Source organism: Balaenoptera acutorostrata, chromosome 2, assembly GCF_949987535.1.
Source record: "Balaenoptera acutorostrata chromosome 2, mBalAcu1.1, whole genome shotgun sequence".
Taxonomy (NCBI): Eukaryota; Metazoa; Chordata; class Mammalia; order Artiodactyla; family Balaenopteridae; genus Balaenoptera; species Balaenoptera acutorostrata.
The window spans coordinates 15,288,117-15,307,153 of NC_080065.1; the positions used below are offsets into that span (position 1 = coordinate 15,288,117).

The 19,037-nt window shown below is 45.6% G+C and overlaps 1 protein-coding gene across 8 annotated transcripts in view; it reads left to right on the forward strand.

Annotated features, from left to right (window-relative positions):
* The window catches only part of TRIO (trio Rho guanine nucleotide exchange factor), a 376,190-nt gene that overhangs the window by 181,146 nt on the left and 176,007 nt on the right, over positions 1-19,037 (forward strand). For all 8 annotated transcript variants that reach the window (XM_057540126.1, XM_057540127.1, XM_057540124.1 and 5 more), the window contains exon 9: positions 10,151-10,381. In XM_057540126.1, the coding sequence (XP_057396109.1) occupies positions 10,151-10,381 (231 nt within the window). The remainder of the gene's footprint in view (positions 1-10,150; positions 10,382-19,037) is intronic.

A 19,037-nucleotide genomic window follows, 5' to 3' on the forward strand; every position in this document is an offset into this window, starting at 1 on the left:
GTTAACAGCTTGCAGGAGGTGCAGCGGGGCCCGAACCCAGGCAGGCTGCCTGTGTGTTCTCAGCCACTACTGTGCTAGATGCGGTGACAGCGACAAATACACATAGGTCCAGGCAGGTCACTCTTGTCCACGTCGTGGTCATCTGGCCCTTCCGACCAGTCTGCCTTTATGATACTGGTTAAGTTCCTGGAGGTGAGTGGGGAGTGGGTAGGAGTTCTGTGCGTGCTTGCTTTCAGCGTCTGTGGTGAGCATCTGTAATACTATATGCTCATAGGAAAGATTACCGTGAGACTCCAGTAAGAAAATGTTTCAAACCACCTGGCAGAGGGCTGAGCATGGAGTAGATGTTTAGGAAGTACAGTCAGCCCTCTGTAACCGCAGGTCTGCGTTCTGGATGTGCGGGGCCACCTGTTCTACGCTGTTGTATAAAAGAGACTTGAGCATCCACTGATTCTGGTATCCATGGGGGGTCCTAGACCCATTCCCCCTTGTTACCAAGGGATGACTATATTTAAATCCAGATCTTCCTTGATTTGAGCCGCATCCACACCTGTCAAAGTTGTTCGGCCATTTGATTTTCAGCCTGACACGTCCTGTTTCACCAAACAGCTGTCATTCTCGTGCCCTTGGGCCCAGGTCTCCTGACCCCACCATGTCCGCGGGTGAATTAAATGAACGTGTGATGCGCTACAATATTTGCTTCACAGTGTGGTCCAGTCTCCTGCCCGTGAAAGTTGATATCTACGTGTTTGTTTCTCTGGACACCTCTTTACTTAACATGATCCCTCTTTAACACTCTTTTATGTTGTCATGCAATTAAAAAAAATAGTCAACTCTGTATTATGTTTCTTAATTTTGCATCAGGTGTTTATAAGCTAATTTGGTTATCTAGTTTATTAGAAACTGTATAAATAAGTGATAGCTTTTTTAATAGTAAAAGTGAAAGTTGAACAGATCTGTAGTTTTTTTTTTTTTTTTTAGATCTGTAGTTTTTTAATCACACTGATTCATGAGGAATGTGTGAGTTCCAAAGAGCATTAAGTTCTTCCCCCTGGTGTACCATCTCCATGCATCATCTGATTTTGACCTGTAATATAGAAAGTGGGTGAATGACCCTGTTATCCCTGGTATAACTAGGCCTTCACCCATCTTCTTATTAACGATTTTCTTGGGAGCAGCTTCTCAGTTGCATTGGTGGGTTCCAGATCGCTGTGGGATTGAACACGTCACACACAAGGTGGTTGGCAGAACTGGGCTACAGTCTTCACCTACAGGACTTATCTTGGACTCAGCCTGACCTGACCGGTGTCATCCCCTGGCCTGGCGGCCAGTCGGCCTGCCCGTGGCCCCTTGGCACTTCTAGCAAAGAACAGAATTCTCTCACCGTTTCCACTGCCTTCTATAAAAATGGGGCATCTTAACGTGGGAACTTAGGTTTACCTGTGGTGTGGTTTCATTAGATTTTAAGTTGGTACTAATAATTTAAAATGATTTGATGGCAAGCAGACAGCTTCCCAGGCTTAAACCACAATTTTTAGCCTAAGAACATGTCTGCAACTGAGCTGTAAACTCAAGGAGACGGTGGTTGGAACTAGATGAACAGAAAAGACTTTCGGTAGAAGAGAATGAATTGAAGAGAAACTCAGTAGAAGAGAAATTTTTTTTCCTTGTAAATAATTTAAATTTGGAGGTAGTTTCAGGCTGCAGAAAAGTGTTAGAACAAGGAGCTCCCGCATTGCCTTGACCAGGTTGCCCGGTGGTTTGCGCTGCCCTCTCCCCCGGCCTCTCTCCAGCCCTCACATTGGCACTGACACAACGCGACCATCCTGCCCATGGGCCATCCGTATTTCCCCCTGTCCCGGCTACGTCTCTTTTTCTTTTCCGGCCCGGCATCATGCGGTACGTTAGTGGACGCATCTCACCAGCCTCCTTCACGCCGGAACATTCTTTAGTCTTTCTCTGCCTGTGTCTTAGACAGTCTTAGAGTTCAGGCCTTTCCTTCTGTAGAATGACCCTCAACCTCCCACCCATGCAGTTTTCTTGGGGAGCTGACTGGGCCGAGGGTCACAGCAGGGACACAGGATGCGGACCCCCTCCCACGACTGACGGTGTTAACCTTGACCACCTGGTGAGGTGGGCGGCGTCTGTAAGGTTTCTCCAGCATAAAATCACCCTTTAAAAATTCGTCTCGGTTGAGCGTGTTGTGGAGAGAGGTAGTGACGTAACACGATGTCTGTGCCTCCTCACGGCCTCAGCGTCCCTGGTGCCTCCTGCCCACGACAGTGCCGCTGTGATGCCATCGGGCGGTGGGGACCTATTTCCGTCATTCCTTCTATATTCATTAGGTGACCTTCTGCTGGAGGAAGGACTTTATTTCCTTTCTTCCCCATTTTTTAATTTATTTATTATTTCAGTATGAATCTATGAAATCTTATTATATTTCATGGGTTAAAATCCAGTACTCTGTTTTGACGCCTAAATTGTCCATGTTCGGACAGTGGGACAATTTAGGCCTCATGTTTCTGTGTTTTTCTGATCTGTCCTTATCGTTATTTGAGCATTACTATCTAGCATAACAGGATGTTCCCAGGCTCATCTTGTTCTTTTCCTGCCTCATCCCTGAGATCAGGCGTCTCACCAAGAGCTTCTGGTTCCTTGTAGTGTTGCATGGTATTGAGAAACAGAGATCTGGCTGCTCAAGAGTGCTCACTTGCTTGCAGGGTGTCAATGCTTCTAGGCCGTCTGAGCAGAGTCGGGAAGCATGTGACTGTAGATACCCACCACCCACCCATCCATCCATCCATCCATCCATCCATCCATGCATGCGTGCACATACATCTACAGCTATTGCTGTGTCCGTGTCTGTCTCTGTTTTAAAACCTCACATGTTCCTACTGACACTTCCGTCTCTAATCCAGTACCAGCCTTTCCCTTTCTGTTTATAAATCCCCTTTCAGATGGCGAGAAACCTGACTCCCTTTATCCTCGGTACATTAACTTATTTGTTCGGTAAGTGCATTTGCTCCGTCTTCCCAGTCTCCCCCGTTCCCCCGGCCTCTGACCACCCCCAGTGCCCACTGCCTTAGGAAGCCCGGCACGGGGTCACCGTGGCACCTCCACCCCTCACTGCTGCAGACCCTGGGCACTGATTCCTCCATGCTAGGAGGGGAGGGGGAAGGGGGATCGGAAAGCAGGGATCACTCTTGTCTTTTCAGTGATTTTTTTCTTTTCCTAAGTCAGTGGTTTTCTAACCTGAGCCTGCTGGTTATAAGTGCGGCTTCTCGTACTCCACCCCCAGAGATAGTGAATCTCCATCTTCAGTGGGTTTCCTAAGAGATCCAGGGACTCTGATGCAGATGCTTTACAGCCCACATGCTGAGAGAGATTCCCTGCCTGGCTCTCAAGAGCTGCCGGCCTGCCCAGGAGGCACTCATCCCACAGAAATTTATTGCGCCCCACCATGGGCACAGGTCACTTAGGAGGAGGATATTGGTAAGCAGGGCTTGTGCTTCCTTTTTCTTTCACCTACTTTTCCGTTCCTTTCCTTCCCTCCTCCCTCTCTCTCTCCCTCCTTCCCTCCTCCTTCCTTCCTTCCACAATTTTTTTCTTTAAATAGTTACCTACAGCTTCTAGTCTCCGATGACAAAAGTTTGCAGTGGAAACTTTCCCAGCACTTTTTTTCCCCCCAAGACACGAACACCTGCTTTTCTGTGCTTTAATTAGACCTGTCCCATGTTCCTGTTTGTGTTGTAGCAACAGGAGCCTGCCCGTGCCTCGTCAACATGTGCTTGCTTCAGCTTGCCAGGTTTGGGGCTAATGCTGTCTGATGTAGTTGATCGCAGGAGAGTGAAGCAGTACAAACATCTGGGATAAGCTGTAGTTGTAGAAACAGCACAGAGAGTAGTCATTTTCAACATTTTATTTTAAGCAGACTTATCAACTACTTTCTCAACAAGCTAAATTCATAGAAGTGATTTTTATCTCAGTACAGTATGCCCGTGCCATCTGTAACCCTAACCCCCGCCATCTGGACTGTGACGTGAGCCTGTGTACCGAGCGTCCAGCCACCTGCCCATGGTCTTCGCCGCAGCAGTCACAGGCGGGGGTCCTTGGAGCAGAGGAGGTGAAATGCCATGTCCACCGTGGCCCGCCCTGATCCAGTGTGACTTCAGGGTTTAGTTTCTGCATCAGTTTCTCAATTTAACAAATGTTAAAATGTCAGTTTAACAGTTTAACACATTTCTCAATTTAACTTACTGCACACTTCAGCAGGACCTTGTAGAAGTGACTGATAGGCCGCCTGAAGAGCTGGTTGAGCTCCTTTTTCAAGGAGCTGTACAAGTGGGTGATGGCACGATGAGGGTTATTAGCTTAAAAGAGAAGCAAACAGAAAAATGAGTCACCTCGATAGTAAACATCCTAAAATCCTGTCTGTGGTGGGTGACGGCCCGCCTGCCTGGCTGTAGAGCAGCTTCTACAGAGCGGTTATTTCAAAGCCTCATTAAGTATTGCAGCACCGCTGTAGATGCGCAGGTGCTGTAGTCAGTGCTGGGCACAGCATCAGAGCCAACAGACCATCCGGGGGGTCTCTCTCTGCTCCCCCACACTTCAGGCCTTGCAAGGGCTTGAGATACAGGAGCAACAGAGGTCAGGCCCACGTGGAATCTGCAGGACATGCGTGTTCTGTGCACACAGTTGACTTAACTGGCTGGGCTGTGCCAGCCGGGTCCTCGTCTGGGTCCTGTTTTGGTTTCCCTTTCTGAAGACCCCGGGTAGAGGTGTCAGCGAGCCAAACATGGTTAGGTTGATCTGGTCTTGAGTAAGAAATCTAATAGCTGGAAGAAATGGAAATAGGCTTTCAGGACTCCATCCTGAGAGCTTCGCCTGAAGAAAACCCATCTCAGCGGGGAGTCCCAGCCTCTAAAGGCAGGGTGTTGGGTGGCCTCCCTGGGGTGTGGGAAGCCAGCACGCAGCCCTTCAGAAGGTCGCCGGCCAGCGCTAGTGGCAGCAGCTTCTTTGCGGAGCCACCTTAAGACAGGCTTGCGCTCCTGACTCAAAGACAGAGTGTTCTTCTCTTTGGCTGCAAAATAAGCTGCAGAATAAGCTGGATGCTCACCTGCTCCCATTCGTCACTCTTGCCTGCTTTCCTAGAACCTGGGCTTGGGAATAACTTCGTGAGAGGTGGAGAGGGTAGTGGGGCCCTGAAACATTCTCAGGCTCAGCCTGGAGGGCTGCGCTGCAGGCTGTGATGAGCCCCGCCCTGCGAAGGAAGCAGAGCGGGTGATGCTGGTTTGAGTCAACGCATGAAAGATTTGAAGAAGGACCACCATTTCTTTACGACAGGCTGAGTGTAGTCATTTCTAGCCGTGCCTTTATGCAGTTCATGTATTTTGCCTACAAGGGTCATATCTTGGGAATACTGTCCGAGCACTGTTAGATCTGATATAGCACCACATTTGGACCTAACTGACCTTTCACAGGTCATACTTGGTCCTTGGGTGGTGGTTTTTGCCACCTTGAGCAATAATCTCCAGGTACTGGTCTCTTTCTGTAGATCGGAGCAACAACATTCTGTGTGTGAGTGAAGAGTATTCCTGCTGGAGGCTCTGAGCTCTAATCTGATCTAGTGGGAGATGTAGAGACCCAAGTACCGGAAATAAGAACGGGCGAGCCTCTGTGAGGTTTGGCGGAACGTTCTGTAGGGTGGTACACAGGAATCCAAGTTACAAATCTTATGTGAAGTTTTGATTAAAAGTAAATAATCAAGAACCAGACCGTTGTTCCTGATTTTAAAGACTCAGTCAAGTTTCCTCTTAAATATTAGGAACGAACATACCTATGATATGGTAAAATTTTAAACTTTAACCCCTTTTTATCCTTTTTGGCATTTTTCTTAACTCATTTAGGTATTAGAGTGTATTAGTTCATACATTTATAAAATGTTACTCTTTGTAAAATGTTACTTCCACTGCCTTTCAAGTCCCTGAGCGCTGTATTCCAAGAGGAACAAAGAGCAGAATGTGAAAAAATGGCCCAATTCGATGTTTTCAGAAATTACAGCAGATAAGTCCTGCTTTTTGATAGTAAAGGTGGATTTCCTTTTTTTTGCAGCTGTGATCTCTTTGTGGGACAGGGTTTGACTGCCTGAAAGCTAAAAACACGTTTTTAGACAAAACATATAACTTAAGTAAATTAATTCACCTGGTTCTATAGTTAAGAAATTCAGAACTATATCACATACCATAAACTTATATATATTCATTGTTTTAGTACTTAAATTATATATGAATAATTTGCAATTTCCAGTTTTTTATTTCATTAGTTTTCTGCTGGTTATTCTGTACCATGTAAAAATCCTTATTTTTATACAATAGAACAGTCCTCTTTATAGAATTCTAGCATATTTTCCCCTATATAGTACTACTGTACTTATAAAGACAAAGACATTTTGCTAAAATTTACTAAAATTTATATATGGTATTCTTCATGTGCTTAAAAAATACCTTTTAAGTTGACAAATTTGTGAATGCTACACTGAAATAGAGTAGAACTATTTCTGAAAGCTTTATTGGAGAATTGCTACATACGAACACACATTTGGAGTTCCGTGGGGTCTAGTTTTGGTGCAACAGGTGTCCTCTTGACTGGGATTTTTTTCTAGCCGCTTCTGCTGGCACACTCTCTACCCACAAGTGGCAGTACCAGCAGGGGCACCAACAGAGACAGTTTAATCCCTGCTGAGGGGTACCCAGAGGGCAGAGCTTTGCTTAATGTGTTCCCTTATATTAAGGTGATTGTGTGTTCACGTACTCAGTCATTCCCTCCCGCCCCTCCACCATGAGCAGGCATGTTGTTCTAAAGCCAGTAATAATATCTGCTCTCGAGCTCTGTCAGACAGTTGCAAAGACACCCAAGAAAGATTAGTTGGAATATTCTCTCTCGGATTATTTATTTATTCTCAGTAGTAGAATATTAATGGTGTCACATGGATGCCTTTGGAAACTTGGTGAGGGCTGGGAATCCATTTGTCATTTTGTATTGTGGTTTAAGATCCAAAACAACGGCTTAAGATAGAGGTTTACTTTTTACCAGTGGGAAAGTCCCAGGGCTTGCGTCCCAGGGCTGGTATGGTAGCTCTGTTAGTAAGAGGATCTCTGAATCCTTTTGTCTTTTTGCTTTGCCTCTTTTAGCAGGTGGGCTACCATCCTTAAGGTTGCCTCAAGGTCATCAGTAGCTGCTGAAGCGCCAGCCATCTTCACCAAGTTATTGGCAGCAGGGAGGAGAAAGAGGCAAGGGGGGAATGAGCATACTCAGCCTCCTAGGCAGCTTTCCTGGAAGCCCCATTCAGCATTTTTTACCTCTGTTACGTTAGCCACTCCTACTTGGAAGCGAGTCTAGGAAATGCAGGTTTATAGCTGGAGTATTGCTGTTCCTGACTGTGGGGTTTGGCTATCAAGGGAGGGGCAAGTGGACTTTGGGGAAGCAGCTCTCAGTTTCTGCCACACCTTCTGATCTATATCCTTCTGGCACATGTTCACCAAGTCATATGCTCTGGTGTATGTTTCCTGACTTACGCATATTATAAGGAGTAAAACTCAGAGGAAATATTTATAAGGAATTCTTTCTAGGCTCTATACAAATGCGAAATGTGTAACTTGGAGTATTGGTCCTCAGTCCTAAGAAATGCTGCACCCCCATTGTTTAACTGAAATTTTAGGGTACCTGCTCAAATAAAATGTATGGGTAATTATTATCAGAAAAAATTTATGTTTGTATATATAAATTACTTATATGCTACAATATGAATGAGAGACAAAAGAAAGTGATTTATGATAAAATGTGTTTCAGTCTATAAATGCCTAAGTACATGCAAAATGGAGGAGAAAAAAATTAGATATTCAGGTGCTTGCCATATATATAAAACCATTGTGAATATGGCAACTACAAATGCAGACTGGACATGTGTTATATTAATACTTGTGACTCAAATACTGTGAATGGTATTATTGTGCTGGTATTTTAAAACAATAAGCAACTCTTGTAAAGTTTCAAAGAAGACCAAGCACTGCCTTCCTTTGATTAACATGGTTAACTGCATTCCTGGAAAAATCAGTGTATATTGGAGTAGGTGAAAAAAAGAAAAAGAAAAAAAAAAACCTTCATGTTTATGTGTCAAATAGAGCCTAACTCAGATTATTACAAAAAGCAGGATGATTTTGAGGTAATATCCTGCCTCTGTGAATCTGTCGCAATAAATCCCTTCCCCCAAGTCAGTCACTGTGCCTCCCCTCCCCCAAATCATTGTATCAAAAGTGCCCACGCAAGTTTCAGTGACTCCTGGGGGCAACTCCCTGCTTTGGAAGGCTTGCATTTCCTCTGTTCTTGTTTGTACACGTGCCTGACACAACTGCTGCGGTTCAGTTGGTTCCTTTTTTTCCCCTGTTCTCTTTGGTTATGTCAGCTTGGTTTGTTTCTGCTTCAGTTTTTCGAACTTGATGTGTTAGATCAATTTTAATCTACAAAGGCTGGTAGCCAGCCTTCATAAGGAATAGTCAGCACTTCCAGCAAAGGTCTCCAAATCAGGTATTAGGAAACAAACATGTTGCATTCCAGCAAGATTTAAAGTTGTAAGAGGATTAAAGGAAGAGATTAGAAAATTCCACAGGCCTCTCATTTGCCACCACTTTTTGGTTGCTAAAGGCTTCCTTTGGCCTGTCCCAGTCACCCAGTGCCCCCCTCTCCTCTGTCCTAAGGGTTTGCCCCTGAACCCTGTCTGCGTCTGTTAACAAGCCTCCCTTTCGGGACTTCCCTGGTGGCACAGTGGTTAAGAATCCGCCTGCCAATGCAGGGGACACGGGTTCGAGCCCTGGTCTGGGAAGATCCCACATGCCGCGGAGCAGCTAAGCCCGTGCGCCACAACTACTGAGCCTGCGCTCTAGAGCCCGCAAGCCACAGCTACTGAGCCCACGTGCCACAACTACTGAAGCCCGCGCGCCTAGAGCCCATGCTCCACGGCAGTAGAAGCCACTGCAATGAGAAGCCCGCACACTGCAACGAAGAGTAGCCCCCGCTCACCGCAACTGGAGGAAGCCTGTGCGCAGCAACGAAGACCCAACGCAGCCAAAAATAAATAAATTAATAAATTTATTTAAAAAAAAAACAAGGCTCCGTCTCGCTCCTCCTTTCCGTGGAAACCCAAGGAGGCTTTCAGGTTCGGGAGGGTCTGAGCAGAAGGGTCACGGTGGTGAGGACTGGCTTAGGAGACGCCCTGCATCACACACACAGCCCGGCTACGTTACGTGCATCTCATCCTTCTTTTTGTCCGATCTGATCATACAGTTCCTACCACGTCGGGCGTAGTCATTCACAAGTTTACATGTAAAAAATACATAATGCTTTTCTTTCCATATTCTACCCTCACCTTTTCTTACTTTTTTTGGTTTAGTCTGATTGCTTTCATTTAATTGTACTTTGATAGTTAACTGCTGTAATACAGCACTGAAATCTCCTTTAAGAAATGATGGCATTTTAATTAAAATTGCTTCTTCTAAGTTAATGAACCAAATAAAATGGCACTTTTTAATTTTCTTTTTTATTTTGCGAGGTAAAATTGCTATCCAACTGTGTCAGAAAGTGAAAGTACATATTCTTTGCCTGGTGCTAGATTATTGATTTCTTTTTAAGTGAGGTTTCAGATTCAGCATTAAAATTTTGCTCCATTGTGATTGTTGTATTCTCGCTAACATAACTCAAGAAAAGTATTACTTTTAAATTTTAATTTGCAGATATCCCAGCAATGGAACTTTATGTCAGCCCATATGTCATTTAAGGCAGAATACCATGTTTATTTATTAAGACTAGCATCTACTACAGTGTTTCATGATGATGAATCTTCTTTTAAGTCCGTGTTTTACCATATTTGGTTTTGTGATGTAATTGAAGTAACTGATGGATTTGTTTTCAATTTTATTTTGTTCTTTATATAACATGCCTTTGAATGAAACTGTGGTTTATGTCTGTGTGTGTGTGAGCATGTGTCTGTGCAAGTGTGCGCACACGCACTGAGGACAGGTTCTGCAGCATGGCCTGGGCAAAGCCTCGGGTCTGGAATAGTTGCTGGTGTATTATCGCTCGTCTCTCCTGCCGGCAGGTGAGCCAGGACGGGAAGTCACTCCTTGACAAGCTCCAGCGGCCCCTGACTCCCGGCAGCTCCGATTCCCTCACGGCCTCCGCCAACTACTCCAAGGCTGTGCACCACGTTCTCGACGTCATCCACGAGGTGCTGCACCACCAGCGGCAGCTCGAGAACATCTGGCAGCACCGCAAGGTCCGGCTCCACCAGAGGCTGCAGCTGTGCGTTTTCCAGCAGGATGTTCAGCAGGTGAGTTTTGTGGAGCCCCTGTCCTCATGGGGGTGACTTGTGCTGAGCTGAGAGCGTAGGTGAGTGTATCGTCATAGGGGGCCCGTCTGTGCTGATGAAAATAAGCTAGGCCAGTTGGGAGAGAGAAACACACACAGACACGCACGCACACACCACACACACACACGTGCACATCTTCTTTCTTACCATGAGTGAAAGCGGCGCTTCGAGAATGTGTGTTCAGGCTGCTGCCTGCCACGAGCTAATAGGCCTGGAACACAGGAGATGATGCAGCGCCTAACCCGGAGCCCCTCTGTTTTGTTCTTGAAACAGGTCATCCTTAGTTATGTTTATTTGTGAGAATGATTTACTCTGGTGCTTATACTGAGGTGCTGTTACAGTTTAAGATTTGTCTGCTCTCCAGTTATTTAATAATAAGCTAATCATGCTTCTCTCCCCATTTGGTGGATAGTGCAGTCCGAGGGGCACAGTGGGGCTTAATAGATAGTCGTCTGATTAATGAAAAATGGGCTTTTACAGTCATTCATTTCTAAGCAGTTGACATCTTTATTGCTATTACAAAAATAAGAGTAAGCCCAGTCCCAATACCATTTATTTCCTTGTTACGAAATACGGAAGATTGTCCTGCTTCCAGGGTTTTGAGGATTAACGCTGTGGGAGCTTATGAAATATGATATAGCTTTAGTAATAAATAAGATAAAAGTTGTGTCTTTGCCCTAAAACAGAGGAGAAAGCAAGGGTGTGGATGAGGTGTCAGTCTGGATGAGGAATTCTGGGAGTGCAGGGAAGCCCGTGGCATCCAGGGGAGTTGGCGTGAAGCCACAGTGATGGGTCGGGAACAGAGCCTACGTCCCCTCCCTGGGTGTCCCAGAGTCCGGGAGCATTGCTTAGACAGGTAGAGGCTCAGACTGCGCTCTGCCGAGTATCACCTGCCGCTGAGCGGGTTGTCTGCCGGATGGACGGAGGCGTGGAAGTCGTGCCGTGTCCTGACGACACGTAGGTCCTCCATATGCACTGATCATCATTCTTCTAGTAATGGGAATCTGGTGAGTTCCAGATCCTTTTAATTGCTCTATAATTTTTAATTTTCACATAGTATGCTTTGATTTTACTGATGGTTTTTGACTTCTCTGAAGGTTGCATGTACAAAGCGCCATAGGAATAATCATTTTGATACTGTGCACGCATCTTTACGATGTTGTTTTTGTCGAAGAAGGTAATTGCCAGGGAAAGAAGATGGAGGAGTCAAGGTCTAGAAGTTACTGTGAGAACTGAAATTGTGAGGTTGAAAGCACCAATATCAGTTTTTCTTAATTGTCCAAAAACTGTCACAAAGTGTGGAATGTTAATAGCTTAAATGTAATTATTAAAGGATTCCCCCCCCCTACCTCCGTATCCCTTGGATCAGCTGTTCATTATGTGTCCACGGGCCAGCACACTTTCTGGACTTGGGTCTGGAGCAGCAGCTGGGCCCCCCCTTTTCTCCCCCCAGCTCTCACGGCTCCTTGGGGCGCCCAGTCACATAAGAATAAGCCACTGGGCTGCTCACGTCAGAAGAGGAAGCCTTTGGGAGCAAGCTGATGAGAAAATCATCTAGTTTGGTGCCAGGTACTTACTGTGCTTGCATTTGAAAACAGCAAACATTAATTTTTATAGGTAGAAAGGTAATTTTGATAATTACGAGGCCAGTTCTTTAAGCTGTTAATTTTTTTTCTCAAGAGCCAGAACGGGGTTGGATGTCGGCAGGAGAGAGTGTTTTGCAGTCTATGGCCCTATTAGCATTCTGAAGAAATAATAATTGCTGTTTAAGGGAAACAGTTTGCCGACTAAATGATCGGGAATGGTTTGGACTCATTATGCAAAGGGGAAACTGCTCTGTCAGCTTGTGAAGCCAGGAGCGAAGTTGATAAGATTAAGCAAAGCAAACACTTTGCTTAGGAGGAGTCCTTAGGATGTCAGAACTGAAACTGTGTTTCTGAAACTCAAGAAATTAATCACACACAGGGAAAAATTTTGCCATCTTGAGCATAAAGGAGGAAAGGTAAGCTGAGGATAAGTGAGGAAAAGAAAATAGTACTTTAGAAAGATGTTGTCAGCAGAAGATAAATTTGTAAAGATAAAAACAATCAAACTCCACAGAAACATAATAAGCCAATTAGAGATACCACAAGTGGTTTTTGTTTGGCTGCTTTGGGTCGTGAAAAGGCATCTGTAAATACTGAGGAAAAAGAAAAGCAGCTTACCACAAAAGAGGTAAGGATGATGGCATTCTTGTGAAGACAGCCCTCCAAGAAGAGTGTATGCTTGTCTGTGGAAAAATACTTGAAAGAAAAGATGTGAGACCATTAATAGCACGTGCCCTTGAGGAAGGGAGGGCTGGGGGGATGGCATGGGGGATTTCATTTTTAAGACGCGTAATTTTGGTTTAGCGGTTAGTGGTTTTTTTCATAACAAGCAAAGGCAATTTCGTAATTTCTGGATGGACAGTGTTTTGGATAGGAGTCAGGCGCTGTGGGGTAGGGGGTGTGAAGCTGCCGTCCCAGAGCACTGAGCACGGGTCCAAATCAAAGGTTGGGTGGCGCGGGTGGTAGGAAGACTTGCCGGAGACTTGCCCAAACACATGTCCTGCCTACTGGATAGCCTTAACCTTGGTCATCGTTAGCTTAAAAATAAAATTAATGCCATTTGTCCTATTTCTTGGTGGTCAAATAATATACCTATTCCCATTGCCTTTTGTTTACTGTTAGAGCAACCCCCAGTGGATGTTTGGTTGAGTTAGTGAATGAAGAGTTGTCTTACTGCCAAGCGGTGTTTTCCAGTTTAGGGTATGCTTTAGTTTACTCTAACAGCATAATTTATCCCTGCTGCACTCGTTCACACGAGATGACCGTTTTGGAAGCAGTCCATAGCAGGACGCCATCAAACCCGTTCTCCTGCTCACCGGTGCAGTCTGCCTGCCTCTTGGGCTGCTGGGATTTAGCTGCTCCCACATGTTGGGTGAGGTGAATGGGCCCCGGAAATCTGCTTTCCTGAAGCAGGCTGACTCCCCCCAAAGAAGCCCCTCAGACAAGGAGACCTTCTCCTAAAAAAGCCTCTGGCCGCCCCCCCCATAGCCCTTCACCCTCACAGACTTAGCTCTTGGAAAAACTCCTTCCAGGTTGGTGTTGGGCCGTTAGCTAATATTCTGCAAAAATGGTCAAGCAAATCTAGTCCACTCTAGATTCTTCTCGTCCACACTTCATTCTTTTTTTTCCAAATATCTCAAATTGAATGTGTGGTATTCCGAGAGGCACAGAGGTGAATATGTTGACGAGCTCAACCTTCCTTTTCTCGAGGGATTACAGCCTAGTGAGAGTGGATGGTTTAATAGCCTCATAAATGAGCCCGTAACATGCTCAGAGTTGGCGTGTGTGTCTTTGGTTGTTGTGAGGTGTGATTTTGCCCAGGCATGAGTTTGAGTCATGCCTGTTGAGGTGCTGCCCACATGAGGGAGTGAATAAAACTAGCCGCCCTCGTCGGTGTGGTCTGCCTGCCTTGCACATGCCATCTGAGGGGACATGTCTGTGCTGTAATGACTTGTGCAGATTTGGGGGTTCCAGGGGGCCTTGCCCGTACCCTCAAACATCGAGGCTGCAGCTTATGAGGAAGATGAAGGCTCCTGTAACAGAGGTGCAAGTCACAATTGCCAGGGTGCCAGGAAAGCCCTCCTGGGAGATGCAGGTTTCCGCTGGTCTTTGACGGGTGGCTGGAAAGCCAGGAGGTTGAGGATTGTGCAACAGGGCTTGCGGGGACGGTGGAGACACAACGGGCGGGGCCTGTCCTGAGCAGCGGGTGCCCGGAGTGGACAGCTGGGAGTGTGGACCCTGAGCTGGTGCAGGTCTGGAAGGACGACCTCCGCAATGAAGGCTTGGGAGTTGTTTCTGTGAGCTTTGGGACACATTGAGGGGACATAGCGAACCTGAGCGCCGTGAATGTTTCCTTCCTCTCTTAGTGCTCTCGGCCAGCCTGTGGTGGAGGGGTTAGTGTTTTCCCCGTTTCACCACATTGAGTTCAAACCCGTAGGCCGTGTGTTTTGACTTGATGCTGCATGAGTAGATGACAGGATGCACTCGTGTTGGAAAGATTGCTCTGGTTGCAGGATGACAAGTGTGGTGTGAGAGCAAGATTCCAGGTGAAGAGACAGGCTCGGGCCCCACCGTGGACCAACGTGCAAGTCAGCGGGGAGTCCTGGAGGGCAGAACTTAAGGTCCATGGGGCAGTGGTCTGTGTTTTATTCTCTGGTGTTTCCCAAGCGTCTGGGATAGTAGATGCTCAGTAGTTGCTGAATGAATGAATGAATGAATGAATGAGTAGATGAAGAAATTTAAGGAATTCCCCAATTTTGCTAATTAAAGATTATTTGGAGTTAGTCTCTTTGTTTATTCTGGAATGGGGGAGGATTGGCCCTACCTTGGAATGAAGTCATCTAACTGGGAGATCTTCATGAAGGGACCAGGAGCTTTGATTAAGGTTGGGGAGTTAGGGGTGGCTGAGGAAGGAAGGGGTAATTTCATTGCCTGGGAATTTTGCCAATGTGTGAGATCTTTAAAATATTAAAGATTTTGGCCACTTGAACATAAAGAAATGGGTTTCAGGTCCACAGAGAAGCTATTTTACAGTTCTGCCTTGGGTCCTAGGCTGTTAGCCATTTGCCAGTAAAAGTCATCCCTCGGTGATGGCTGACCCAGAGGTTCCACCTACACTGGACCTAGCTCTTACGGGAAGGTTCCGGAACCTCATTTGTCCTGTGCTCATTAATTTAAGTCCGAAGGATGGGGTTTTCTCCTCAGGGTCATTATACAGCCCTCACTATGTAGTGATTTAACGCTCTCTTCTGTTTACATTCCCAGGCTCACAGATCTTATTGTGCCTCCTGATAAGAATGGATAGAAAATGGCCATCTTTTCTGAGAGCTTCTCAGTTAGAATTAGGGAGTACTGCAGGGCGAGTGTTTGATTAGGGATTGGGAACCTGCTGGGAGCAGATAGAGGCTAACTATTGACCTCTCTGGTGGATCTGGAGCCAACTTTCATTACCTTTTGTCATAGAAACAGAGAAGAGACTTGACTGTCAGAGTAATCTTAGTAACCGCAGCTCGGAAGGAGCCGACAGCTCAATGGTGGGGTTAAAAGGGTGGGAAAAGGGACGCATCTCTTCCCCACAGTGGATGCAATACAGGAATGCAGGGCGTGGGAGCTGGCGCTGTGAGCCAGTGGGATGGGACGTCGAGGACACATTCACTCAGGGGTCGGGATGACCAGGAGTGGACAGAGCCAAGAACAAGCCCCAGGCAGCTTGGTCTCCCCATTGTTGAGTGTCAGCCGAATTGCCAGGGTCCCCTAAGAGGAAAGTGCCCAGGGATTAGCTGACAGGGAAGACCGCATGCATGCATGCATGTGTGTATGTGTATTTCTATAGTTCAGTAGCTAGACTTAAGGTATACATAAGTCTGGACGTGTTTCCTAGATAACATCTAGACATATTAAGATTTTTCTTGGACAACTTTGGACTATTTTATACTTATTTCCAAATTAAGAATGAGAAAAGTAATTTTTAAAAGTTTAGAAAATTGCTAAAGGTGTTAACCCGTGTTGGTAGAGTGATGGTTTGGTTGGGGTGTGATGGGAGTATCCAAGGTGAGACTATATGAATAGTAACCTACTTACCTCCTTTCCTCCCTCCCTCCCTCCCTCCCATCCTAAGGTTCTTTGTTTTCCTTAAGAAAGTTAATGTACTTATGTAATTAAAACTACGGTAATACCAGGAGAAGTGATTTAAATTTTTTTGGAAGATGGATGGATGGATGGATGGATGGTGTAAAAGTTTAGAAGCCTGCCAGCCTCCTTCTGAGCCCTTCTTCCCTGATTTCGCCCAGGCTCCCTTCCAACCAAGAAAGTGTGTGTGGAGCACACGCTCCTGGCCTTTCCTGTGCTCTCATGGGAGTTAAGCAGAAGGAGCTCTTGCAACACAGGGCATTTGGTGTTCTGTATCATATGTTTGCTGTGTGTAACTTGACTGAGGTTTTTTAAATAGCATCTTTTTCCAAGTGAGCATTAGGTTTAGTGTACTTTGAAATGTTCTAGAAACCATTTTTTAAAAAAAAATGTATTTCCGTATTATGAGTAATTAGAAGATGTGGTACATAATACAATGGAATATTACTCAGCCGTTAAAAAGAATGAAATAATGCCATTTGCAGTAACGTGAATGGACCTACAGATTATCGTACTGAGTGAAGTAAGTTAGACAGAGAAAGAATATCTGTTGCTTATATGTGGAATCTGAAAAGAAATGATACAAATGAACTTACTTACCAAACAGAAACAGACTCACAGACTTAGAGAAGGAACTTCTGGTTATGGGGGTGGGGGAGGAGATAGGGACTTTGGGATTGACGTGTACACACTACTACATTTAAAATGGATAACCAACAAGGACCTGCTGTGTAGCATAGGGAACTCTGCTCAATATTATGTACCAACCTAAATGGAAAAAGAATTTGAAAAAGAATAGAGACAGGTATATGTATAACTGAAGCACTTTGCTGTACACCTGAAACTGTCACAACATCATTAATCAACTATAGTCCAATATAAAATAAAAAGTTAAAAAAAGAGTAGGGGCTTTCCTGGTGGCGCAGTGGTTAAGAATCCACCTGCCAATGCAGGGGACAGGGTTTGAGCCCTAGTTCAGGAAGATTCTCACATGCCGCGGAGCAACTAAGCCCGCGAGCCACAACTCCTGAAGCCCACGTGCCTAGAGCCGTGCTCTGCAACAAGAGAAGCCACCGCAACGAGAAACCCGTGCACCGCAACAAAGAGTAGCCCCTGCTCGCGGCAACTAGAGAAAGCCCGCGCGTAGCAACAAAGACCCAACGCAGTCAAAAACAAATAAATAAAATAAATTTTAAAAAAAGAGTGATTATATTTTTAGAACAAACTTAATTCTAATTTTGAAATACAATGATTGAAGAAATGGAGAGTTCTTGGCTCCACTGGAGAGAAGAAATGTGTGGGTGGAGATAGTCGTTACTGTCAGGCAGCGGTGAATGCTGGACCTAGAACGTTACTCTTTCTTCACTCAGTCCCCAAGAGCCCACAGATGCGTGTGGAATTTTGTGTCTGTTTCATTTCACTGTAAATGTTATGCCACGCACTTTACAGAATTTAGAGCCAGAGGCCCTTGTGATCACGTCAGGCCAAGCCCCTCATTTTCCAGGTTAAAAAACCCCAGACTCCAAAAACTCGAGCGTCTTGGCCAAAGCTGCAGGAAGCCTAGTGGGTTTTAACTGCGTCACTGCTCTTGACCTGGGGAGAATGCTTCACTCTGAGCTAATCAAAGAGTCAAATTGACGTCTTACTTAAGAAGGAATATTTAAGTGGGGCTTCTCAGGCTCCGGGAAGGGGCTTTCATAGAAGCTGCAGTTGCCCATCACTGCAAAGGAAAATAGCTACTGAAGGAGACTTTTTAAATTTCTTCACATTTTACTTTCTCACTCACTGTTTGCATTCACCTTAGGAGTGGATGAGGGGAAACGGAGGCCGCAAGGGAGAGAGGGCGCTGACTCCCAGCCCCCAGCGGTCCCGAGCCCAGCTATTCCCAGCTCACAGCTTCGTGTTCTTCTCTGAGCAGCTGATGGCGTAGCCTGGCCTCCACTGGAAAGGGAAGAGCGTGACTAGGAGGCCAGCTTCAGGAGTAAAGTACGCTCTGAGCGCTGGGGAAGAAAGTGTCAGGCAGGCGAAGACGGCAGGGGTGTGTGGGTTCCCTCACTTCTGATTCTTAGCTTCGTGATGAAGTGTCATTAACAGCATAATACTGGATGTCCTCCTTGCGGCAGTGGCTGAAACACTGGCCTTTAATAAAAGTTATGTTGTCGAAGAGCAGGCCTCCTTTTTGGTCCCCCGTTTGAGTTTAGCAAATTTCAAATGATGTGGCTTAGTTGTTCGGTCATCCTTTGTTATAATCACTAAAATAGCATTGATTTGATCATCAAGAAAGCTCTGACCTAAATGCTTCTGTCAGGAGCACTTATTTAAAAGCAGAACTAGAACCATAATATGTGTCCATTTCTAGATTGGTATCCTGATGATTTAAATAACAGCCAGCCTGTTGAACAAGGAAGTAACTAAAGTAAGTGAAACTGGGTTAGTTTTGGTTTTATAGGGAATCTAGGGTAGGGCTGGGAGGAAATTCATATTTTGCCACTAGAAAATCTGATTTTATATAACAAAGAACAAATTCAGAATATTTTAGAATTACCTTTGTTTTTCATTGGTTTCATGTAACCGTAGTTTTTAAAACTGAATATAGAATCAGCAGAGTTAATTGTTTCATTTTTGTGTGCTTAAAATGTGACTTAGAGCAGCGGTCCCCAACCTTTTTGGTACCAGGGACCGGCTTCGTGGAAGACAGTTTTTTTGCATGGACTGGAGCGGGTGGGGATGGTCAGGCGGTAATGCGAGCCATGGGAAGCCGCAGATGAAGCTTCGCTCGCTTGCCCGCCGCTCACCTCCTGCTGTGCGGCCTGGGTCTTAACAGGGTTGAGGACCCCTGACTTAGCAGAACTCTCATTATTGTGACAGAAAACACTGATTCACTAGGCCTTGTCTCTTTAAAA